This window comes from Protopterus annectens, chromosome 3.part1 (assembly GCF_019279795.1).
Source record: "Protopterus annectens isolate FY-2018-M chromosome 3.part1, PAN1.0, whole genome shotgun sequence".
Lineage (NCBI taxonomy): Eukaryota > Metazoa > Chordata > Ceratodontiformes > Protopteridae > Protopterus > Protopterus annectens.
In genome coordinates, this window is record NC_056732.1 from 634,081,232 (window position 1) to 634,105,624 (window position 24,393).

Genomic DNA, 24,393 nt, shown 5'->3' on the forward strand with positions numbered 1-24,393 from the left:
CGTGCTGCGACCTGTTTGCAACACCACGAAACACGAAGTGCAAAAGGTTCTTTTCCTTGACCCCGCGTCAGGGGAGACAGCTACGGATGCTCTAGTCCAACCTTGGCCAACAGGACTGCTTTATGCTTTTCCTCCGATTCTACTCCTCCCCAAAGTCATCCAGAAAGCTTCCCAATTGGGGTCCACAATGATTCTAATTGCTCCGTACTGGCCTCGTCAGGTATGGTTCCCCTACCTACAGAAATATACTCTGGACGGTCCTTGGTTCTTGGACCTAATTCCGGACCTTCTGGTTCATCAGTCGGGACAACAGCACCAGTCCCTTCACACTTTGAAATTAACAGCTTGGCTCCTCCACTTCCGACTATAGTCAGAAATCACACCTTGGACCCGGAAGTTATTCACATTTTATCTTCAGCCCACAAACCAACCACTAAGAAGTTGTATCACAGTAAGTGGAAGAGGTTTGCTATCTGGGCTCAACTCAGAGGATTAGACCCTATTACTGCCCGATACCAGAGGTCTTGAAATTTTAACATCCTTGTTTAATCAAGGATCTTCAGTCTCTACTATTAAAGTCCAACTAGCAGCTATCTCCAAATTTCACGATTCCACAGACCCACCGTTGATGAGCAGCAGATTATGTAAAACTTTCATGAAAGGTGCTGTGCTTTTAAGACCCCAGTTTTTCATCCTGCCTCCGTGGGATCTTGATTTGGTACTTGTGCCTTAACATCTTCCCCGTTGAACCAGCTGCTACATGTGAGTTGAAATATCTGTCTTGGAAAACTGCCTTCTTAATTGCAATTACCTCTGCAAGAAGAGTTTCAGAACTTCAAGCCCTATCTATCAAACCACCGTGCTTGATTTTTCACAAGGATAGAGTATCACTTAGACCTAATCCATCTTTTGTCCCAAACGTTTGCTCTAATCTCTGTCTCCAACAATCTTTAGAGCTACCAGTTTTCTTTCCAAAATTTTCAAACAAAGCGGAATACACCTTCCATACATTGGATGTTCACAGGCAATTGCGCTTCTATCTAGATAGGACTCAGCAAATTCGAAAACAGATCAATTGTTTGTGTCCTTTTCAGATAATAAACTGGGTAAATCCATCACTAAAGCTACTATTGCCAAATGGATCAGAGATTGCATAACTCAAGCTTATTCCTCTTCAAATAAGCAACTTACAACATCTGTCAAAGCTCACTCTACTAGAGCTATGGCTACCTCTATTGCATTCCATTCCAAGCTCGCTATTTCTGAAATTTGTGCTGCGGCTACTTGGTCCAACCCGCACACTTTCATTTCCCACTATAAATTGGATGTGGCATCTAAAGGACGAGCATCATTTGGTTCCACGGTACTCAGGAGTGTTTTCCAGTGAGCCACCCAGGATTCAGGTGCTAGGGACGCTGTCCCATCAGTCAGAATGTAGGCGAGATAGGATCACATAACATCTTTTAGTTATGTACTCACCATAACTTCAGATGTTTGGGATCCATCTCGCCACTTCCTAATACCCACCCTCCTTCCCCCTGCCTTGGAGATCAGAAGAGATTGAACGGTTTGGGTTCTACTGTTTTTTATCTTGTATCATCTGTCAATGTTATATAATCAGTGCATGCGTGTGTGCATGTATGCGGACAAACTAGATCTGGGGGACTGGTAGTGGTGCATCCTGGGATATAGTAAGCTCAGCCAATAAGAGACTTCGCTCTTTGGCATAAGCGTGCCGAGTCGGAGCCGAGGATAGGCTCCGAACCCATCAGTCAGAATGTAGGCGAGATGGATCCCAAACATCTGAAGTTATGGTGAGTACATAACTAAAAGTTTTCTTTCCTGAAACTAAAAATGAGGGAGAAAGGTTATGTTGGATATTCACAGACAAGTGTGGTACTATCTTGCTGGAACTAAATCTTTCAGATCTTTGGACCAATTCACTTCTTGTGAAGGTAAGAAGAAAGGAATACCTGTGTTTTGTTGTACTCACCACAGCAAAACTATTTCAGGCAGGGTTAATGCCCATTCTACCAGGGCATTGGTTTTATTTATGGATTTTTAGAAAAGGTTGGATTCTAGAAGCTGCTACTTGTTCCTCTGTGCATTTCTTTTACAATGAAATTCAAGCTTGATTCCTTGTCTAGGTCCAGATCAAGCTTTGCTAGGACCATTCTCCAGGGCTCAGTTAACTAAGATAATCTGCCCAAATAGCTAATGCTGCTGCAGCAGCAGTGATCAATATGATGAACATAGTACTTGGTAACAATAGATGTTTGTTTGATCACTGTTGCAGTAGCTGCTCCCTTCCTCCACCCCCCCTTTTTTTCCTAACATTGTCCTTTTCAGGGCTCTGCCTCCCTCACTCTCCCTGCTGGTAGGAAAGCTCTGAAGGGCTTCACACCCAAACTTGTCATTGGGTCATCTCAAGCTGCTTTACAGTCTGGTTTCAAGGAAGGTGCCCTAAAGCTTTGGAAGTTGGCCAACTGTTTTATTGTTGGCAAGATGTAAGCCATATAGCTAAAGCTACTGCAGCAATGATCATTTGAACATCTAACTGTTGTGGCAAGTTTAACTTGTACAACTGTATTTTCACAGTGGAGGGGAGATCTTGTCAGACATCTGCTGTTTTTGTAACTGGTTGACTTCTGAGATGGCTTTTGACTCTTAACTACCCCAGTGACATGTATTGTTAAAAGAATCGGGCATGGGTTGCACAATGGGATATGGGAATGTATGCATTTGTTTACATAGAAACAAATGTGGGTTTGATTTTTAGAGACCTTATGCGAGATTGCAGTAGCTAAAGCATACTTGAGTGTATGGGTGTAAGAAGATTTCCAAAGCTTTAGGAAGGCCACAGTTGTAGTTTGTGCTGTTCTGCAGGCTTTTTAGGCTGAGGAGCATTAAGTTGGACGGTTTGCAGAGAAATCCCAAGTTAGTTAATGTTGGTGAATAAACCAGTTGGGAAAGTATGAGTACTGTGTGGCTGGATGTTTCTGGAAATGGATACATGAGCAAGGCGTTAAGAGGTGTATGCAAGGAAGAATTACAGTGTAAAGAAATTGTGCATAGGTGTTTTCACGTGCAGATTTAATTGTGCATACTTTAGGCTGAACTTGGAGGGGATCAAGTGTGGTTGTCTTTCCAAGTGAGTGGTGAATGTGTATAAACAGTCAACTTTTGGATGGGGTAGCTGTGGGTGGTAGGGTAGGGGAGAGAGGGTGTGTATGTGTCTTGAGGGGTAGAGCCAGCTGCGGGGTGCTTTGTCAACCAAGACAGACTTAACAATTTTGTGTTTATTAAGCTTATTTTTATATGCATGTGTCTAAACGGGGCAGTACTTGGAATTTTCAACTGGAAAGTCATGTTTTTTTTTCTCATCTGTTAGAAAAACTATATAGTTGGAGGAATGTATTTAGTTTTTTTTATGCCCAGTTTTCTTTATCCTTTTACAGGAGCAGTCATGTTTAAGTGTTTTGATGTGAAGGGTACAATTCAGGGCACATTTGTCTTGGTGTAAATGTTTAAAATCCATTAACCAGTCATTTAGAAATTAAAAATATGGTTCAGTTTTATAGCAATAGACTTACCTGCTTTGAGCAGTAGTGTGCTTCACTTCCTCCATTGTGTCTTGTTTCTGCACCCTATGTTTTATTTTTCTGCTCATCCGCTAAGAAGGTAAGCGAGCTAGACTTTGCACCCCTCTTTACTGGGGGCTCTAAAGGAGCACTTTCTTAAAGTGAATTGGAATTTTGTGATTTACAAGTGAAAATCGAAGATGGATGCCTGACATCTTTGTTTTAATTGGGCTTGGAGCGCTTCAAGAAATGTATGTGCCTGTTTACGTGCTCTTAGTTACATTTTTATATTCTTCAGTACTGAACAGATTGCTGTATCTAAATTAGAAAAATACATCAACTACTTTGATTAACTTAACATAATGGGAGAGTGGCATCTTGCATTGTGCTTGTGAAGTTGCACTTAAAGCATATTTGGTTTGGAGTTTAGAGTCTTTGACACTTTCAGTGCCATAGCTTTGATGTTATGTAGTCCAATCTGGCCTACATTCTTACCCGTGGGTTCAGAGCCGAATATCTGCTCCGACTCTGCCATACTTTAGCACAAAGTCTTTCAATTGGCTGGGCTGCACTGCTCTCTATCCCCAGATCTCGTTTGCCACTCGTGTAGCTCGGACTTGGTCTCGCTCTTGGCTGTGGTTAAGTACTCTTTTCTTTATAGCAGAGAAGTTTTTTGCAAAAAAAAAAAAAAAAAAAAGCTATTTTTCATAGCTATTTGTGTGTGTGTATTTTGAACTGTGTTGTGGAAAAGTTGTTTCTCTTTTAGCATGTTCTTGTGGTATCCCACTAGCTATTTCTAACGGGCTAGGCCTGTTTCAGTTGGAGGACCTAGTCTGTCCCCTTGCTTACCTTGTGTGCTAACTTTTTTCCCCTTTGGGCTAAAACTGTTTAAATTAGAGGAGTTAGTCCTCTCTCTTGTACTTGTGTTTTAGGACCGTTTTAGTTAGAGGTCTTTGTGGTGTACTGTTTGTTTGTTCTGTTCCCGCGCTTGTGGCTGATTGACCGTTGGTCTGGTTGTTCAGTTAGTTACTCGGTTTTTGTGGTAACTATGTCTAAAGATACTAAGGAGCACAAGACTTTGGGCTTTAAGAAGTGCACCAAGTGTAGTTATAAGATGTCCATCCCTGATGGACATTTCTGTGTACTGTCTGGGAGCGATTTCACCTCCAGGAATCATGTAGTTTTTGTCATGCTTTTAGCCCGCATGTTCTTCAGGAAAGGAAGAACAAATTGATTTTGAAGGGACTTCTGAAACCCTCATTCGAGGGGGGTTTGGAGAGTGCTTCCAGTTTAAGTCTTCTCCATCAAAAGCTAAATCTTCCAAGGCTAAAAAGCGATCCCCGGCTCCATCAGTATCCTCAGAGCCGCCGGAGAAAATGGCTAAATCTTCAATGACATCCTCGGCTCCATTGTCCTCTGGGCCGCAGGCAATGTCAGAGTCTATGGAACCTGCTTCGGCTCCTATTTTCTCGGAGCCTATTCGGAGCCAGTCGCTTAGCATTAGGCCGGTATCTCCTCCTTGCAGGTCTCCTTCAGAGAGGAGGTCTCGATCTCCTTCCCTATCCTCCAAATCCTCCAGGACCTTATCGGATGTGGACATCAATAGAGTGGTGCAGAGACTTCTTCAGTCACGGTACTGGCAAAATTGTTTTCGGCTCCGACCCAGTCGGCTCCGGAGCCGGTCCCCCTACCTACATTGATACTTCCTCCTCCGAGCACATCTCAGCTTTCGGAGCCGGAGTGCTCGGCTCCGTTTGATGTCCCTAGGTCGGTTCCGACATCAGCTCCGACCCTGTCGGCACCATCCACGGGGTTCAGGACTCAGGATTCCTCGGTCGGACCCGAGGGAGAGGCTTCAGGATATCTATCTGCTCCTATTCTCCCTCTTGGTGCTTTGGCGCGGGGAAGCCTGACTCCTGACTCTGCTTTGGACCTGGTCCCTTCTGACCAGAGGTCTTCCATGGCTGGTCGATCTTCGGACCCGGGAGGACCAGCTTTCGAGGCCATGCGGAGCGAGCTAGCTAGGTCGTCGGTGGCATCATACGGTTCAGTCACTCTGTCCCCTACAGCACCGGTGCAGGTCTCTGATCGCCCTCTATCTCTTGACAGCGGAGCCCCAAGGCCTCAGGGTACCCCCATGAGTGGTCCCCATATTTCTGAGGGCCCCTCAGAGTTTTTGCCTGTGGAGCCACCCAGAAAGAGAACGTGCAAGAGGAAGCAAATGGATTCCCAAGATGAGTCTCTCACGTCAGACACTGACCTTGAGGAATTGGAGGGGTCCCCTAAGTCATTCTCTGAGGATGTTTCTTTCTCTGACATCCTAGAGATTTTGAAGCAAAGAGGTGACTGGCCATCTAAAGCTCCCTCCGAAGAGGAGTCTGTGTTCCTGAAGGCCTTTGGTGCTCAGCCCTCCACCTCCTGGATGTCTCCACCCTTCAAGCTTCTGGATCTGGTTTGTCGAAAGGTGTGGGAAACCCCTGACTCTGTGGAACCAGTCCCCAGGAGACCCAATAAATTTTTGTCTGCCCCTTCTGATAAGGAATTTCTATCCAAGGGAGTCCCTGTGGATGCCATGGTGGTGGCAGCGGCCACCAAGAAGGAATAGGCTGAGACTTCCACCGTCCATCCCCCAAACAAGGAGTCTAGGACTATGGACCGGTACGGGAAGTGTACTTTCTTCAGCGGCCTATACTTTGTGGTCACTGCATTACTTATCACACTTTACATGGCTCCAGAGAGATCTCCTAAAGGAGCTTGGAGATACTCTAACGGGTAACGTTTGAGGCGATGGCTCAGAAAGTCATTGCTCAGATGTCTACCCTCAATTCTATTATGAACTCCTCCATGAGGCTGATCTTTCACGCAGCCGAGGGAGCGAGTAGGGCAGCAAGTTCAGGAGTCGCTCTTAGGAGACATGCCTAGATGCGCCTTTTGTCATTTCACGGAGGCCTTCAAGTCTACATTCACCGACGCCCCGTTTGATGGTTCCTCTTTGTTCGGAACCAAGGTGAAAGACACTCTCTCACTAGGTGCGAGCAAGAGGGAAAAACTCTGTCTGCTGTAGGAGTCTGTTTTTCCCTTCCCTCTAGGCCTTATCCCAAGGCCCAGAGGGGTGGGAAGATATGGTTCAAGAAATCAGAGTTTTTTTCCCGATGCACATGGTGAGTCCCCCTCCAGAGGCAGGGGGAGGGGTGGTTATTCAGGTAGACGCCGGCCTAGGGGCAGAGGAGGCCCTCGTAACTCGGGAGACCGCGATTCCTTTTGTGGTTCTCCCTACCACCGCTCCTGATGGGAGGCCCGACTGTGCATTTCCGGAGCCAGTCAGGGGTCTAATCTCACTATACCCGGAGGCCTGGCAAGGTATCAACCAGGACCAATGGGTTCTACAAATAATTTCCAGAGGATATGTCATTCCCTTCTCGTCGACTCCCCCACCAATCAAGAAAATCCCGGATGTTCCACCCAGTCAAAGGGATTCTGCAGCTTCAGAGGTTTCAAAGCTGCTAGACAAAGGAGCCACCCAACATGTCCCCTCAGACCAGATCGGATTAGGGACTTACTCCAGATTCTTTTTGGTGCCGAAAAGGACAGGGGACCTGAGACCCATTTTGAATCTCAGCCGATTGAAACACCCACGTGCAAAAGTTCAAGTTCCGAATGGTCACGTTGCAGTCTCTATTCTACCATTATTGGGAAAAGAAGTGTGAATGTGCTCCATCGACCTCAAGGATGCTTACTACCACATAAAGATGGACAGGGCATTCAGAAGTCACCTACGCTTCCGGCTGGGAGCCAGTCCCTTTCAGTTTTGAGCCCTGCCCTTTGGTCTCACCACAGCCCCCAGGGTGTTTACCAAATGCATGGCAGTGGTGACTGCTCACTTGAGACGTCCGGGATTCCAAGTGTTTCCATACCTGGACGACTGGCTCCTTACTGCCACCACCAGGCATCTGCTACTTCAGACCAGAGACACTACTATCAACCTATGTCGACAGTTGGGCATCACCTTGAACTGGGAAAAATCTGCATTGTTACCCTCGCAGCGTGTCACCTTTATAGGCGCCGAATTAGACACCATCCTCATGCGGGTGTTTCTACCACAGGAAAGAATCAGTCTTACAACAACAGATTTACACCTTGCTCCCCCGGAGAAGGGTGAAGGCAAGGTTGGTCCTCCAATTGTTGGGAACGATGGCTGCTACGATTATATTAGTCCCCCTGGCAAGGTTACATATGAGGCTCCTTCAGTGGCTACTCTTCGCCCAGTGGTCTCTTCAACGTCTTCCACTTTCTCACCCTATTCTACTCAGGCAGGTGCAAACAGGATCTCAGTTGGTGGCTTCACACAGACAACCTCAGTGTGGGAAAACCCTTCGTTTCTTCGCCTCCGGTTGCCACGCTGACCATGGATGCCTCCCAGATTGGGGGGGGGGCATTATCTAAGCAGGACAGTCCAAGGCACCTGGCAAGAGCACGAGATGCATCTGCATATCGGTGTCCTGGAGATGAGAGCAGTGCTACTAGCATTGCAAGCACTTCAGAGCTTTCTTCCTCTCGGGACTATTGCAATCCACTCAGACAATATGTTGGTGGTATGGTATCTGAACAAACAGGGAGGAACCAAGTTGTATCCCCTTTGCAGAGAGGCCATGCAAGTGTGGTAGTGGGCAGTGTCTTCCTGGAATGTGCGTTGCTACCAGAAAACATTGGGAAGTCCAATGTGATCACAGACAGGCTAATCGGAGCTGCTCTGATGCCTCACGAGTGGTCCCTGAACCAAGTTGCGGAGCAGATTTTCCGCAGGTATGGTCAGCCTTGCTGCGACCTTTTTGCCAGCCCTCTCAATGCCAAATGGAGCAGCTACTTCATCCTTACTCCCCCTCAGGGGGAGTCACCCAGGGACGCTCTAGTCTACGATTGGCCCTCCGGTCTACTGTATGCCTTCCCTCCAGTTCCTTTGCTGTCCAAGGTTATTCAGAAAGCGCAATCCTTGGGAAGCAAAATTATTCTGATTGCTCCACACTGGCCTCGTCAAATTTGGTTCCCCTTTCTCCATCCCTATCTCATGGATGCTCCTTGGATTCTGGACCCACAACCAGACTTACGGACTCGCATGTCAGGGCAGCTCCATCCCTCTCTTCCGACCCTCTGGTTGACAGCTTGGCTACTCCACTTCCGTCATTAGTTCGGCTTCACCATTTTTCGCCGGAGGTGGTTCATATTCTATCTTCCTGTCATAAGCCTTCGACCAGGAAGATTTATTACAGCAAATTGAGGAGATTTTCCATCTGGGCACATGCCAAACAGATTGATCCTTACACAGCTCCAATCTCATCAGTATTGGAGTTCCTTTCTATGCTTTTCAACCAGGGATCAGCTGCCGCAACCATTAAAGTCTAGTTGGTGGCGATTTCTACCTTTCACGTCGCAGACGAACCTAGTCTAATGGCACATAGACTCTGTAAGGCTTTCCTGAAAGGCACTTTGTTGCTTCATCCTCCTGTCTCTGAATCTGTTATGCCTTGGGACAGTTCTACAGGGTCTTACTTCACCCCCCCCTTTGAGCCTGCAGCCACTTGTGATTTTAAAATTCTTAACTTGGAAGACTGTCTTTTGCTAGCCATCACGTCAGCCAGACATGTTTCGGAGCTTCAAGCTTTATCAGTTAAACCACCTTATTTGATTTTTCATAAGGACAGGGTTTCTCTCAGACCGAATCCTTCCTTTCTTCCCAAAGTAGCGTCAGTTAGTAACCTTAACCAATCTATTGAATTACCATTGTTTTTTCCTCAGTTCTCGAGCAAGGTAGAATTCAGATTTCATCAGTTTGATGTGCACAGACAATTACAATTTTATTTGCACAGAACGAAGGACCTCGGAAAATCTGATCAGTTGTTTGTTTCATTTTCGGCAAACAGAATTGGGTCTCCTGTTTTCAAAGTCACGTTGTCCAGGTGGATTTCCAGTTGTATTTCTTTCATTTATACTTCAGGGGGAAGAGATTTACCATTCCGAGTGAAGGCTCACTCTACCCGGTCTGTATCTACATCTACAGCTTTTTAGGCCAGATTATCTATGGATGATATTTGTGCTGCGGCTACTTGGGCATCTCCTAACACCTTTGTTACTCATTACAAATTAGATGTGGTATCTAGAGGTAGGTCTTCCTTTGGTTCCACAGTGCTCAGGAGTATTTTCCACTGAGCCTCCCAGGATTTAGGTGCTGGGGACGCTGCCCCACGGGTAAGAATGTAGGCGAGATTGGACTACATAACATCAAGAAGTTATGTACTCACCATAACGTTCGATGTATGTAGTCCATCTCCCCTCACATTCTTACTTACCCCCCCCCACACACCTTCCCCCGTCATGGAGGATCTGGAGGTTAGGCCTGATTTCAGAGTTCCCTTCATTCTTGTTTTGTTCTCCTTTCCTTAGGTGGTGTTATGCATGGAGAGTGAGTGCTGGTGCTTGCAGCAAACTAGATCTGGGGATAGAGAGCAGTGCAGTATGGAATACCATCTTAGCCTAGCCAATTGAAAGACTTCGAGCTAAAGTATGGCCCAATCAGAGCCGACATTCGGCTCCAAACCCACCGGTAAGAATGTGAGGCGAGATGGACTACATACATCGAACGTTATGGTGAGTACATAACTTCTTGTTCTCCCCTCCAAGTATGTTGTTGTGGAGCAGCACAATAGCTCATTGATTTAAGATCTGTGACACTCAGCTGTCGGGTTCAGTGCCCAACCTTGACAGCGAGATTGCCTTTTCTCTGCATGTGTTTTCCCCTGGCAATCATGTTTTCTCCTACCTTCCCAAAACATGCTGTTTGGCTACTCTAAATTGTCAACATATGTTACATTTGTAAGGGAATCCTAAATGGAAAGGCCTGTTCTGATAGAGTTTTTAACCTTGCTGGAAAGGCCTGTTCTGATAGAGTTTTTAACCTTGCAGGAATAGGAACTTCATGACAGCTCAAAGAAAACTCCTAAGGAAATCCATAAATGTATGATGCAAATACTGAGTGACAAGTGCCCTTTTTCAGCTGTGAAGAACTGGTATGCAGACTTTCAGCATGGAGATTTTGAGGCTGAAGATGCAGCAGGGTCTGGGAGGCCTCAAACGGTGTCAACTCCTGAAATTGTTGAGCATGTTCATGACATGATTTTTTAAAAGATCGGCGAATATTGACAAAAACAGTTGCTGAGACACTACAAATATCCAGGGAACAAGTTGGGTTTATAGTCCATGAGCCGCTGGATATGCAGAAGGTGTCAGCCAAGTGGGTGGCCAAATGTTTGAATGCTGATGAGAAAAGATGTCGAGTGAATGCTTCCAAGTAGATTTTGCTGCATTTTCGTCAAGCTGGTGCCAACATTTTGATACGACTAGTTACTGTTGATGAAGCATGGTTATACCACTGTGATCCTGAGACAAAACAGTACAGTCCATTCCTTGAGCATAGCACAGCATTGCAATGATTTACGTTTCGTTGAAATGCTGTGCTATGCTCAAGGAATTGACTATACTGTTTTGTTATAACCACTTGTAAGCATTGAATTTTGTATGTTGGAAATAGCAATTCTAAATGCAACATACAGGAACCTACAACATTTATATGTTTTCTTTACATAGAGAGCTAAACTAAGCAATTATGCACAGGATATTAAATATTCATTCAGTCATTTTGTTATGTAATTCTGGCAATCTATTGCTTTGACCATCCTTAAGTCTCACAGAACTGTAATGGCTTTGGACTTGTATATATCCTACCATGACCAAGCACATGTTGTTAGAACTAGGTGATGAGTAGATAAGAAGTTTGTTGTATATATAACCTCTACTAGAAATTATAGCTTGTTTTATTTTTTATTATATTATATTCTATCATGAGCGAACAGATGATCCGCTGTGGCGACCCCTAACCGGGAAAAGCCGAAACAAGAAGATGATAATATTGGTAAAAAAATGCATGGTCTAATTTGCTGTTAGAGCTCTACAGCTGATTGGGTAGCTTGTTGTTATTCTTTTTCTTCTACTTTCGGCTTTTCCCGGCGCCCAACCTTCCACAGAAGGCACATACATGCACACACTCACACCTAGGGCCAATTTAGAGTGTCCAATCCACCTACTGCATGTCTTTGGGATGTGGGATTATATTAAATTATTATATTGGTAGAAGAGTGTATGGTCTAATTTGCTGTTAGAGCTCTACAGCTGATTGGGTAGCTTGTTATTATGTCGTAATTGGAATGAGTTTTAAAGTCTGAAGTGTTGAGGTCAAAGTGAAAGTGCTTACTAAGGTATAATAAAAGCTTCTTTTGTTTATTTTACATAGCCGTGTTTGTTGTTGCTCAGTTTTTATTCTGGTTTTGCTTCTTGAATACTGGTGTTATAACCACTTGTAACTTCACCCCAGCTGTGTGGTTGTTTTTACATTTTTGAACATGCAGAATAATGTTTTGAGGTTTGAGAGAAGGCAGGAATTGATCAGTCTATGTAATATGTATATTTCGTATTTATCAATTACTGTAGGAATATATGGGAGGCATAATGCTTGCAACCGAGTATGTTAATAGTGTCTGTCTTATGTTGTAAAAATATGTTTGCCTATGTTTTAAGTGATAATTCGGTAAAGGTGTTAAAAAAATGTTGCATTTACCTCTGCCCTTGCATTCCTGGATCATGGTAGAGAGGGGTCTGAATGATCCAGTTCACATACCATATTGACAAATGAATAAAAAAAAACATGCTGTTGGGATTAATATTTGACAACTTTGTAGTAAAATAGTCTAAATTTTAACTGGAGGCTAATTTCCTCTATTGACTATGAATATCTCCTTGGGTTCCCCTGAAAAGAACCCCTGTGGCTTTGTGGAACTACCTTTGTCAATAAAGGGCTAATTAAACTTCTTGCTGGACTCAGTAATGTTTTTGTTGTTTTTCTCCCTAGTTTTGTAACAGTCTGAAAGAAAATTCAGAATGTCGTATATGCTTCCTCACCTTCACAATGGGTGGCAGGTGGACCAAGCCATCTTATCAGAAGAAGATCGTGTTGTAGTCATCAGATTTGGACATGACTGGGATCCAACATGTATGAAAATGGATGAAGTCCTATACAACATTGCGGAAAAGGTATGCATGTGCATGATAGTGAAACATTTATAGGACTGTTGCATTTAGATTATAGTTGACTAAATATTTTTCATGACCAGATTTTACTACGTTTGATTTTCATTGTATTAATCACTGCTGCAGTAGCCTTATCTATATGGGTTATCCTGCCAAAGATATAACAGTCATCCAGCTTCCAAAACTTCAGGGCACATTCATGCGCCCAAACTGTCTGCTCTAGCTGGGTTGACTAAAGACAGGTTTTGGTGCAAAGCTCAACAGAGATTTCTTGCTGCCAAAGAGTACGTCCTCTGAGGCTTTCGGGGATCCAACTGTCTGCTGGTGCTGTTCCTTTGCTGGGCAGATAAGTTTCCTTCTTTTTAAAAATTCTTTTAGTAACACTTTCCTGTTAAGGAAAGTTACTTTAAAGATAGGAGTTCATTTTCATGGACTGTTACTAGACTGTATTGTACTTAAGAAAGCGCTTTTTCCCCTGTCAGTTTAAAAGCAGTTTAAAGTATTTGAAAACCATTTTTTCTGTGGAAAGTAACTTTTAGGGGCTGGCAAAATTTCTTAAAGTGCTTTTTACTGTGTTTTTATGTGGATGAAGTGACAAATTTATTGGCTTTTGCCACTGATTTTCCCCAGGAAAGGAGTACCATTTTCAGCTTCAGCATCGAACAAAGTCTTGGTCTTATGGCTAATCCTCCTTCACCCACAAAAAGAAAAAGTTAAGCAAACTGCCTTTGCCATCATAGCAGTCTAGCAGTTTGCCTCAGCTGCAGGTAGGTTACTGTGCTGTGGCCATCAGTTGCTCTCCGGCCCCTCATCTTTTACTCTTGATCCCTCTGGTGTAGCACCTACAGCCACTATGGACAGGGGTTTAGCCATTTCCTCTTTGGCTGTTGGGAGTTCCCTAAGTGGGCAAGGGAGATCCACTCTAGACAGTATAGGGAAGGCTTCCCTGTCTTGTCAGACTGTTGTGCCCATCCTGTGGAAGCTGCTGTGGCCATTAATGACACCGTTGACCCTATTTTCCTGTCAAAAAGAAACCAAAAACTAAACCTGTATCCTACTGCTCCTCCAGTATACTGGGTCTGGCTCAAGGTCTAATTCAAACTGTTGATTACTTCTTGTAAAGTAGTTTTTGGTAAGAGAAAGAGGGATACCTATTTGTGTGAACAGTCACTGTTGAAGTGACACCCTGACTGCATGTGCAAAAATGGAAAATGGGTTTGTGGATGGATGGATTCAAGATTCTGAATCTGGACAGGAAGATGAATATTTTCCATTTAAATTAATACCTACTAAAGATAGTCTGTAATCCTCAGTTATTTAACAATGAACTTCTCAAATGATTGAAACTACTTACCAACATTGCCTTTAGGTTACTGCTTAGTAGTGATATCCACCCAAACCCTGGACCATTCTCAGATAACACCAACTCATCTAATCACTCTAGTCTCAACACCCCCATACTTGCAATCCTAAACAGAAAAGCAAAAATCAGACCTATTGCTAATGAACACTCAATATTAGAAGTATAGCCAACAAATCGAACATCCTCCATGCCACTCTAGCTACATACTCCGCAGACTTGGTCATAATCACTGAAACCTGGTTAAAGCCAAGTACAAAAGATAATGAAATTATTATCCCCAGGTTACTCCATACTGCAGGTGGATAGACTCAACAAAAGAGGAGGTGGAGATGCTGTCCTGTTTAAACACCATCTCACTTTTTAACTTTCCTTGAATGCAAAATCCCACAACTGTGGACAGTGCAGAAATCATTTATACCACACTAACCATAAATGCAAGAAAAGCACTTAATATAATTGGCTGCTATATCCCACCTGGAAATGTCCCAGTTATAGAATGTCTGCTGCACTGGGCAAGTAGTACCCTTAGTCAAGAAACATTTATACTGGGTGATTTTAATTTAGACTGGTTTGCATGTGATACAGATCACCCCATCCATCACATAAACTTGCATGGTTTTACACAAACTATTCAAGAACCTATGTGAATAGATAAAGCTAGTAAAAAAACAATCCACCTTGGATTGGATATTATTAAATAACTCCTCTCACTCATTCCAATCAGGTTGCCTTCCTGATGGTCTGACCGACCACCTACCCACATTTCTTGTACGACAACACATATTCCCACCAAAACCTACTATGTTTAAACAACTCAGAAAAAAACAGAACTTTAATCTTGACAACTTCCTAGCTGACCTACAAAGGTGCAATTGGATTCCACTCAAATACCTTGACCTAGATGATGTTGTGAACCGCTTTAATAAATCTTTCTTAGATATATTAAATGCACATGCTCCTGTTAGAACCATCGGATTAAAATCAAACTATGCCCCCTGGCTAAGCAGAGAGACTAGGGCCCTTCTGAAAACTAGAGAGAAAGCCAGGGAACTGCGGTGTAAGACTAACACAGTAGTTTCTAAACAACAGTATCAAGAACGTAGAAATAAGGCAAAAAAACAGATAAAACAGGATAAAATAAATTTCTATCATAACATTCAAACCACATATCAAAAAACCCTCAAAAATTCTGGCCAGCTATAAACTCACTCCTTCACCCAGGAAAGTCTACTACACCAGCGCCAAACATCCACAACAATTCCGATAGCATAGCTACCATTTTTAACAATTTACTGAATCTATAATTGCCCTTTACAAACAGCAAACTCCTACTCCTGATACCAAACCAGCCAAGTCTACAACTAGCAATGCCTCATTCTCTTTCTCCCCAGTTCCTACAGCCACTATAAAAAAAAACTACTACAGAAACTAAAACCTACTACACTTGCCATAGATAACTTACCCAGTGAATATCTCAAAATTCCAGCTGAATCTATAAGCCTTCCCAGTATCAATCCTGATAAATAGATCCATTCTCGAAAACATGGTCCCTCAACTGTGGAAAATTTCCCATGTAATCCCACTTCATAAAGGGGACCTTCCACAGAACTGACAAACATCGGCCAATTGCTATTCTTTCACCTCGTTTTAAGTTACTTGAAAGGTGTATTCATCTCCAGGTCATGAAATTCTTAGTAACAACCTTCTCGCATACCCTCAGCATAGGTTTCGCCCATCACAGAGTACCACTACAGCTCTGTTATCCTTCACTAATGCCGTAAACCATCACAGGAATAACAACAACTTTGTATCTGCCATCTTTCTAGACCTATCAAAAGCTTTTGATATGGTCTCCCATTCCAAACTAATAGATGTACTAACTGAACTTATCCTTCTCACCAGCTACCATAGCATGGTTTCATAACTATTTATCTAGCCGTCAACAGTCTGTTTTATGGCAGGGTGATCTATCTCCACGCCTTCCTTTATCCATTGGTGTCCCCCAAGGATCTATCTTGGGTCCTCTCCTTTTCTCCCTCTTTACTAATACACACAGCTACTCCACATGGTTCTATAATACAGTATGCAAATGATTCAACACTTATCTGTGCTGCCACTTCTCTATCAACACTTCATTCTCAAACACAGGAATCTTTCACTTCTGTTGAAACATAGTTAGACAATGCCCATCTAATCCTGAACCCAAACAAAACTAAATTATTACTCTTCCAACCTAATAAGACTTCTGTCTCATGCCCAACATTTACCATAATAGCCAAAGACAATACTGTGATCTCCCCAACAACCCATACAAATCTTCTTGGAGTGGAAATAAAACAATACCCTAAAATTTGACTTGCATGTCTCCCTAACTATAAAAAAGTCCATAAGAAACTTGGAAGTCTATATAGGCACAAAAGGTTCCTGACCACAATGGCCAAAATAACATTAGAACAAACCCATCTGCTCTCCACTCTACTATATGCCTCTCCAAGTTTAACTAATCTAAGGAAAACTGACTTATCTAAGCTAGACGCATGTTGTAATAAAATTGCTAAGTTTGCATCTGACTGCCCATATAGAACACGTCATTGTATAGCTTTAAGAATACTAGACTGGCTTGAGCTTCCCAACATTATTCTTTACAACCAACTCTTTGTAACTCACAATATTGTAACACAACTAACTAGAACCCCTGCACTACAAAATGTCATCCTTCCTTACAGTTCCAGCAGACTACTTCGCTCTAACAAGAACTTACTCACCGTCTCCAAGGCCAACAACACTGCAGGAGAATCTTTATTTTCCAACTATATATCTTGTGTATGGAACTCGCTTCTTAACTCCATTCTGTCAATCTCATCCACTAACCACTTTAAGCCATCACTTAAAGCTTATCTAAAACAATAAGTGGCTATGTTCCTGTACTAACCCCTCATGAGTGCTCTGATGCATCACAGTATACCCAAAACATATCCAACTTCTCCCTGGTGTTTAATCCTTTGTTCCTACTGACCTGTCTTAACCTTATATCTTGACATTTTGTTCAGTTTATACTTTACTGATTATTGTAATGTGTGCATGAAAATTTACTGTTACTCACTGTATCCAGTCGGACTTTCCTGGTAAACAAATGTTAAATTAAATAAAATAAATTTTCAGTGGAAGAAAGCTGACCTTTCTCAGTCCCTCAGGAAATATTGTGAGCAGGTACAGAAGGAATTTCCAGATCCTTCACCTATTCCTCCAGTTCTCTCATCTTTGCAGGCTTTGTTACTGCTTGCAATTTTCCTGATAGTCAGCCAGCTGTCCCTAAAAAGGCCAGATAGGTTGTATAAAGTTACTTAGTCTTTTTATACACTCTTCCTGAACTTGATCAGCAGCTATATCTTTAGTTAATCCTTCTGCTGCTATACCTTTAGTTAATTCTAATCCTATGCTTTCTGATAAGAATGGGATTATTATTGGTAAGTATGGGAAGAAAGTGCATGCTTATGCAACTCTGATTTTTTTTTTCAGTGTTTTGAATTGTCAGGCTCATTTTTTAGTTTCTGAGAAGTTATGAAAGTTGGGGGATTGTTTTCTCTGCAGTTTCATTTTGTAAGGAAAAATGTGCATTAAATATTTTTTCTGTTGTGCAAGTCAGTACTCATTGTTCAGTGTGTGTATATGACTGTGATACTACTACAGGATTATGGCCGCCTGTACTGTTTTGAGGAGGTTTGCCTGACTGCATTCTCCGAACCTCCCAGGTGGTGATAAAAATGAGCTTTTAAATTCTCCTGTGGATAGATGTTTTAATTTTTGGACCCATTGTTGCAGAGGTGATCAAAAAGTGTGAAAGGGGGAAGTTGATGGAGTGAATCTGAGGTTTTTCAGTCTTCCTTTTCCAAATTTTCTGAGGGATTCTCTAACCCCTTGTCTAGTTTTGGCAGAAAACAAAATTCAGTCTCCACAAAATGCAGGTAAATGGATGTTTAAAAAGAAATGGCATGGGGGTTCAAAAAAGTCTCAAACCCAAATACAGTCCAAGTCTAAATGACTGTTTAATAGACCTTGTACCCCTTTCCCACCCTGACGGACTAAACCTTACAGAAAGTCTGAATCCCCACTTTTTTTTCTTTGGCAGGAGATAGTTTGACAGATCTTGTTCTGAAGATCATTCACCAAAGTTAGATGGCATTGGCAGAAAATTCTTCCTTTACGGAAGGTCATCCCTCATCCACCAGACCATGTCGTTTTGTTTCTACCTGCCCTTCATCACATACTGTCCCAGGGAGTGATAGTACCAGTTCCTCCTTCCCAGATGGGAAAAGGTTGCTAAGGATGTTTTTAGTGCAAAAGAAAATGCTTTGAGACCAGTTCTGGATCTTTCTTTCTTAAACCTATTTGAGATACTGCCCAAATTCAAAATGCTGTCCCTTCACAACCTGTTACCTCTTTCTCTTTCTAGTTTTCTGGTAACAATAGATTTAAGATTCTTATCGCACCTGTTTATCGAGACTTAAGACATTTTGTTAAGGTTGTATGTCTGGATGACATTATCCGTTCTATGCCTTACTCTTTTTGGACTATCTACTTCACCAAGAGTGTTCAAAAGTTTTTAGCTCCAGTTAAAGCTCATTGCAGGCTACAGGGTATCCATATTTTCCTCATTTAGATAACTTTATATTTGCAGAGTCTTTATCAGAGTGTCAGGAATTTCTCACTTGGGTGAGAGATCTCTTGCACAATTAGGGATGATTACAAGGGAGCATTCAAAAGTATTTTTGTCTCCTTCACACAGGATTGTGTTTCTGGGGTGTTAAGCTCTCTGAATTAAGGTGTCTTTTCTTCCACAGAGAAAAAATAGATCTGTATCTCTAGAGCTATTTCTAAGTTTTTCCACACATACTTCTGTCACTGTGAGGGAGTACCTTAGGATTTTGGGTCTTGTCATTCTTATGGTACCTTTGGCAAGATTCCACATGAGAAGGATACAATGGTATCTGAAGCCTCTTAGGTCCCAGCACTAAACATCCTTTGTTTTTTTCAAATCCCAATGCTAGGATTTGTCAGTTAGTTCACTTGATGGCGATTGCAAATATCCTTAAATCTAGGTCTCTCCTTCTCCCTCCCTTTTCCACAGCAGTCATTCACTACAACCATCTAGGACTTTGCAAGGAGTGCAGTGTTAGGAGGGATAAAAGTGCAAGGTGTGTGGGACAAGGACATACTTGAGCACATAAATATAAAAATGTTGCTTGTTCTGATCAAAGCACTAAACCCTGAATCACTTTTGGTCTCTGGGGCTGCATGTCATGCTGTACACCAGTGAGCAAGAGGAAAAAAGAAGTTATGTACTCACCATAAAGTTCCATGTGAGTTGTTCCATCTCACCTTCATCACTGATGGGTTCGGAGCCAATCCTCTGCTCCAACATGGCCGACTAGCAAGCTCAAAGTTCTCCAGTAGCTCGAGACCCCACCCCTTATCCCACAATGCACTGATGGAATTACCTCTGATCTTGTTTGTTGCATACCATATAATGGTGCAATAATTATTCTACCTAGGAATGAATACACATTGAAAAACCAGGATGAAGACGGCCTCCAGGTCAACTGTCAGCCAGGAGGGGGAAGGAGGGAGGGATGTGAGAATGAAGGCGAGATGGAACAACTCATATGGAACGTTATGGTGAGTACTTAACTTCTTTATGTGAAGTTGTTAAATTTCGCCATTCATTCATCACTGATGGGTAGTGTCCCTAGCACCCTGAGCTTGGGTGGCTCACGGCAGTACAATCTTCAGAACCATAGAACCAAATGAAGCCCTGTCCCTGGAGGCCTTATCCACTTTGTAATGAGTTATAAAAGTGTGAGGTTTAGACCTGGTGGCTGCTGCACAGATGTTATCCAAAGGCAATTTGGCTTGAAAGGCTGACTAGGTAGAAACTGCTCTGGTTGAATGAGCCTTTACCTTACTAGATAATGGCATTTTATGACAAGCATATGTATAGGTGATGCAGTCCGACAGCCACTTAGGGTTGTTTTAGCAACTGGTTTACCTTTCCTGGTCTCAGAAAAGAACACAAAGAGCTGATCTGATTTCCTAATGTCTTTGGTTCTGTCCAAATAAAAAGTTGTCTGTGAACATCGGGTTTATGCAACATATATTCCAATTTGTTGGTATGATTAGGGAAGAAAACGGGCAACTCAGTGACTTTGATTAATGTTAACCTCAGAACATACTTTGGGCAGAAAGGATGGATTAGTTCTGAGAGATACTCTGTCAGTATGGAAGACCATGTAAGGGGGCTTGATGGAAAGGGCTTGGAGCTCTGACACTCTATGGGCTGAAGTGATGGCTACTAAGAAGATAGTTTTCCATGACAAGAATTTTAGTTCACAAGATGATGCAGGCACAAAAGGAGGAAGAATGATACGAGATAACATAAAATTCAAATTCCAGGGAGAATAAGGTGTCTTCACTGGAGGCCTTATGTGAAAGGAACCTTTTAGAAAAGCCTTAGACAATTGGTGAGCCATAATATTCAAACCATCAATTTCTAGATGGAAATTGGATATAGCAGCTAATTGTACTCTTATCGTAGCTGCTGCTGCTCCTTTGTCGAAGATTTCTGTCAAGAATTGTAAGATAGAAGACAATGGCGCTTGATAAGGGTCAATGTTGTGGGAAGAAGCCCAAGTGGAAAATCTCTTCCACTTACTACGATACAATTTTCTGGTGGAAGGTTTGTGGGAAGCCAACAAAATCTGACTAGTGTCATGGGAAAGATTATAGAGCCTGGCTATGCGGGGAATTGGAGCAGCCAAGCGGTTAGCTTCCGTGTCTGCAATGACTGGTGAAGATCCCCTGACGAATGTGTCAACAAGTCCGGAACTGGGTCCAGGATCCATAGATCTTCCAGAATATGATAAAGAAATGGGAACCAAATCTGCCGAGGCCAATGAGGGGCTATGAGGATGATTGTCCGTCCCAGCGACTTTGCTTTCTGTAAGAATTTGGATATCGGGAATTGGTGGAAATGCATAGAGGAGATCCGGGGGGGCCAGTCGTGGACAAGAGCATCCCTCGGGGTGTGACCTGGCTTGGAAATTGGGGCAAAATAGCTTCTGCATTTGTTGTTGATGTGACTGGCGAAGAGGTCGCAGGAAGGCTGGCCCCATTTGCGGAAGATCCTGTCTGCAATCTCTTGTTTGAGGGACCATTCGTGGGGCAACAAGATTGCTCTGCTCAGTCTGTCCACTATTACGCTGGATTTGCCCGGGATGTGCGTTGCCAACAGAAAGCGCTGGGATGACAGTGCCCACTGCCATACTCTTGAGGGCTTCTCGGCAAAGGGGATAAGACTTGGTCCCGCCTTGTTTGTTCAGATACCAGACCACTGACATGTTGTCGGTCTGTATTGCAATTGTCCCTAGAGGAAGAGAGTCCTGAAATGCTAGAAGTACTGCTCTCATCTCCAGGACATTGATATGCAGATGTGATTCTTGATCTGTCCATGTGCCTTGGGCAGTCTTTCCCTGAAATAGCCCCCCCCCCCACCTCAGGGAAGCATCCGTAGTCACAGTGGCAACTGGAGGAGGAAGCATGAAAGGACATCCTATTGTGACATGAAGAGATGTCAACCACCACTGAAGATCCTTTTTGCAGGAATTTGTTATCAGGATCATGTGACTCATTGGAAGTTCTTGGTAAGACCATTGCGTGAATAGAAGCCACTGAAGGATTCTCATATGCATCCTTGCTAAGGGGATTGCTAGAATAGCTGCCGCCATCAATCCTAGAACTTTCAATACCTCTGCTGCTGGTACTCTGATATTAGGGACATGATGTGTTGGCGAAGAATAGAGATTCTTTCTGGCGGAAGGCGTAGAGTGGTGGCTGACGTGTCTAGTTTTGTCCCTATAAAAACGATATGCTGCGATGGCAACAAGGCAGACTTTTTGAAGTTGACTGTAATGCCTAGCTGATCACAGAGTGTCAGAGTAGCCTCTCTCGCTTGAAGTTGATGCCTGGTGGTGGAGGTAAGGAGCCAGTCGTCTAGATACAGAAACACCTGGAATCCTAGACGCCTCAGGTGAGCCGTGACTACAGCCATGCACTTGAACACTCTGGGTGCTGTAGTGAGACCAAAGGGCAGAGCTCGGAATTGATAATGATTGGCTGGAAACGAAGGTGATCTCTGGATGGTCTGGCCATCTTTATGTGGTGGTACGCATCCTTGAGATCGATCAAGCACATCCAATTGTCCTTCCCCAACAAGGGGAGTATGGTCTGTAGCGTGACCATTCGGAATTTCTCTTTTTCTCACAAATTGGTTGAGTCTGCTGAGATCCAAAATGTGTCTCCAGTCCCCTGTTTTCTTTGGAACCAAAAAAAACCTTGAGTAAGCTCCGAATCTTGTCTGGTCTGCAGGGACTGGCTGGATGGCTCTTTTTCTAGCAATTGGCATACCTCTGTTTCTGCTTGTCCCATGTGACTGAGTGGAACATCCGGGATTTTTTTTGACGGGAAGAGGCTGGGTGGAGAATAGTATGAAATACCCTCTGGAAATGATGCCTTGTTTACCCAACTGTCGTTTGTTATATTTAGCGAGGCTTTGGGGTACAAAGATAAGCGACCCCCGACTGCCTCCAGAGTAGGACAGGCGGGCCTCACTTCAGGAGCGCTGGTAGGACTGACCAGAGAAGTGATCTCTGTCACCCTGGTGTTGCTGACCCCCTCTGCCACGAGGGTGGCATCTTCCATTGAAACCCCCTCCTCTGCCTCTGGAGGGGGGCTCTTCACGTGAAAGGCTCCTTGGGCTTTCCGGTACCACATCTTTCCTCCCCTCTGATCTTTGGGAAAGGGTCGAGTGGGTGTGGAAAAACGGACTCCGGCAGACGGTCTTTCCTTCTTGCTCACACCTGGTTAAAGTCTCCTTCACCTTTGGCCCAAACAAGGATGAGCTGTCAAATTGGGTATTAAAGGAAGACTTGAAGGGTTCCGCGAAGGAACAGTCGCATCCAGGCATGCCTACGGAGAGCGATTCCTGTACCTGCAGCTCTACTCGAACTATCAGCTGCGTATGATACGAGACGCATGGACGAGTTAACTATCGAATTGAGGGTAGAGAGCTGAGTGGCAATCTTATTGGATACACTTGAAGCTACAGCACCCTGAAGAGTATCTCCCAACTCCTTAAGGAGGTCTCTCTGCAGTCTGGTAAAATGTGTCAAGTAGTTCAGTGATCTGAGTGAGAAAGTCGCTGAACTGAACATGTTTCCCATATCTATCCATGATCCTAGATTCTCTATTAGGAGGATGGCTAGATGAGGAAGTCTCCAACATTTCCTTTTTGGTGGCTGCCGCCACCACCATGACATCAACAGGGACTCCCTTGGTCAAAAAGGACTTATCCACAGGGGCTGAAATAAACTTATTAGGCCTCCGAGGAACAGGATCCATAGATTCTGGAGACTCCCATGCCCTACGAGAGACCAGATCCATAAGCTCATCATAAGGCAGAGATACCAAAGAGGTGGAAGGTTGAGACCCAAATGCCTTCAGGAGAAACGACTCGTCCTCAGTAGGGCTCTTGGACTGCCAACCTCTTTACCTTTCTAACCCCTTTTAAAATATTAATTGCATAAGCAACTAAACAGTAAATTCTTGTTTTTTTTTATACTATGTCTGCTTTTTCCTCCTGAACATAACATAAATTGTTAATATTTTTGCTATTTGTAGTAACCTGGTGTTTGTATTGTAGGCTATTTACAGTAACCTGTTATTTGTAATGTAAACTGTGTTTGAACTTTTCATGTAATTAAAATTGTTGTTTCCTGTGGAGATTTTCTCCCCGGGCCTCCACTGAAAACGGGCCCCCAAGCCCAGTGGACCTCCCCGGTAATCCAACTGAAATAAATAAATAAATAAATCACCCCTTTGCCTAAGGATTTCAAGAATCACCGCAAAGGAGATGTCCTCAGAGGGGGATCTGGGGGACCCTTCTGATTCATCCAGGTCGGTGTCCGATGTGATAGACTCCTGGGGGGAGTCCAGATGCCTCCTCTTGCATAATCTCTTCCTGGGGACTTCTTCAGGGGGAATTTCTGGAGAGGTCTCAGAAGAGCAGGGAGCGCCCTGTGGGGGGCTACCTGAGGCTCTGGGTCTCTACGCTTGGGAGGACCAGAGGAAACAGAAACAGACACAGGCACTTTAGGAGAGGAAGAGGCCAGACCTTGAGATGAGGAAGTCTTGGGAGACAACACTCGCCTCATGGCGTTGAAAGCACCTTGGCTCCGATGAGGAGTCGATGGCTCCGATAGA

The 24,393-nt window shown here is 43.6% G+C and overlaps 1 protein-coding gene across 3 annotated transcripts in view; it reads left to right on the forward strand.

Annotated features, from left to right (window-relative positions):
- The window catches only part of TXNL4A (thioredoxin like 4A), a 318,072-nt gene that overhangs the window by 87,068 nt on the left and 206,611 nt on the right, over window positions 1–24,393 (forward strand). For all 3 annotated transcript variants that reach the window (XM_044067018.1, XM_044067017.1, XM_044067019.1), the window contains exon 2: window positions 12,538–12,719. In XM_044067018.1, the coding sequence (XP_043922953.1) occupies window positions 12,567–12,719 (153 nt within the window). In that variant the 5' untranslated portion in view covers window positions 12,538–12,566. The remainder of the gene's footprint in view (window positions 1–12,537; window positions 12,720–24,393) is intronic.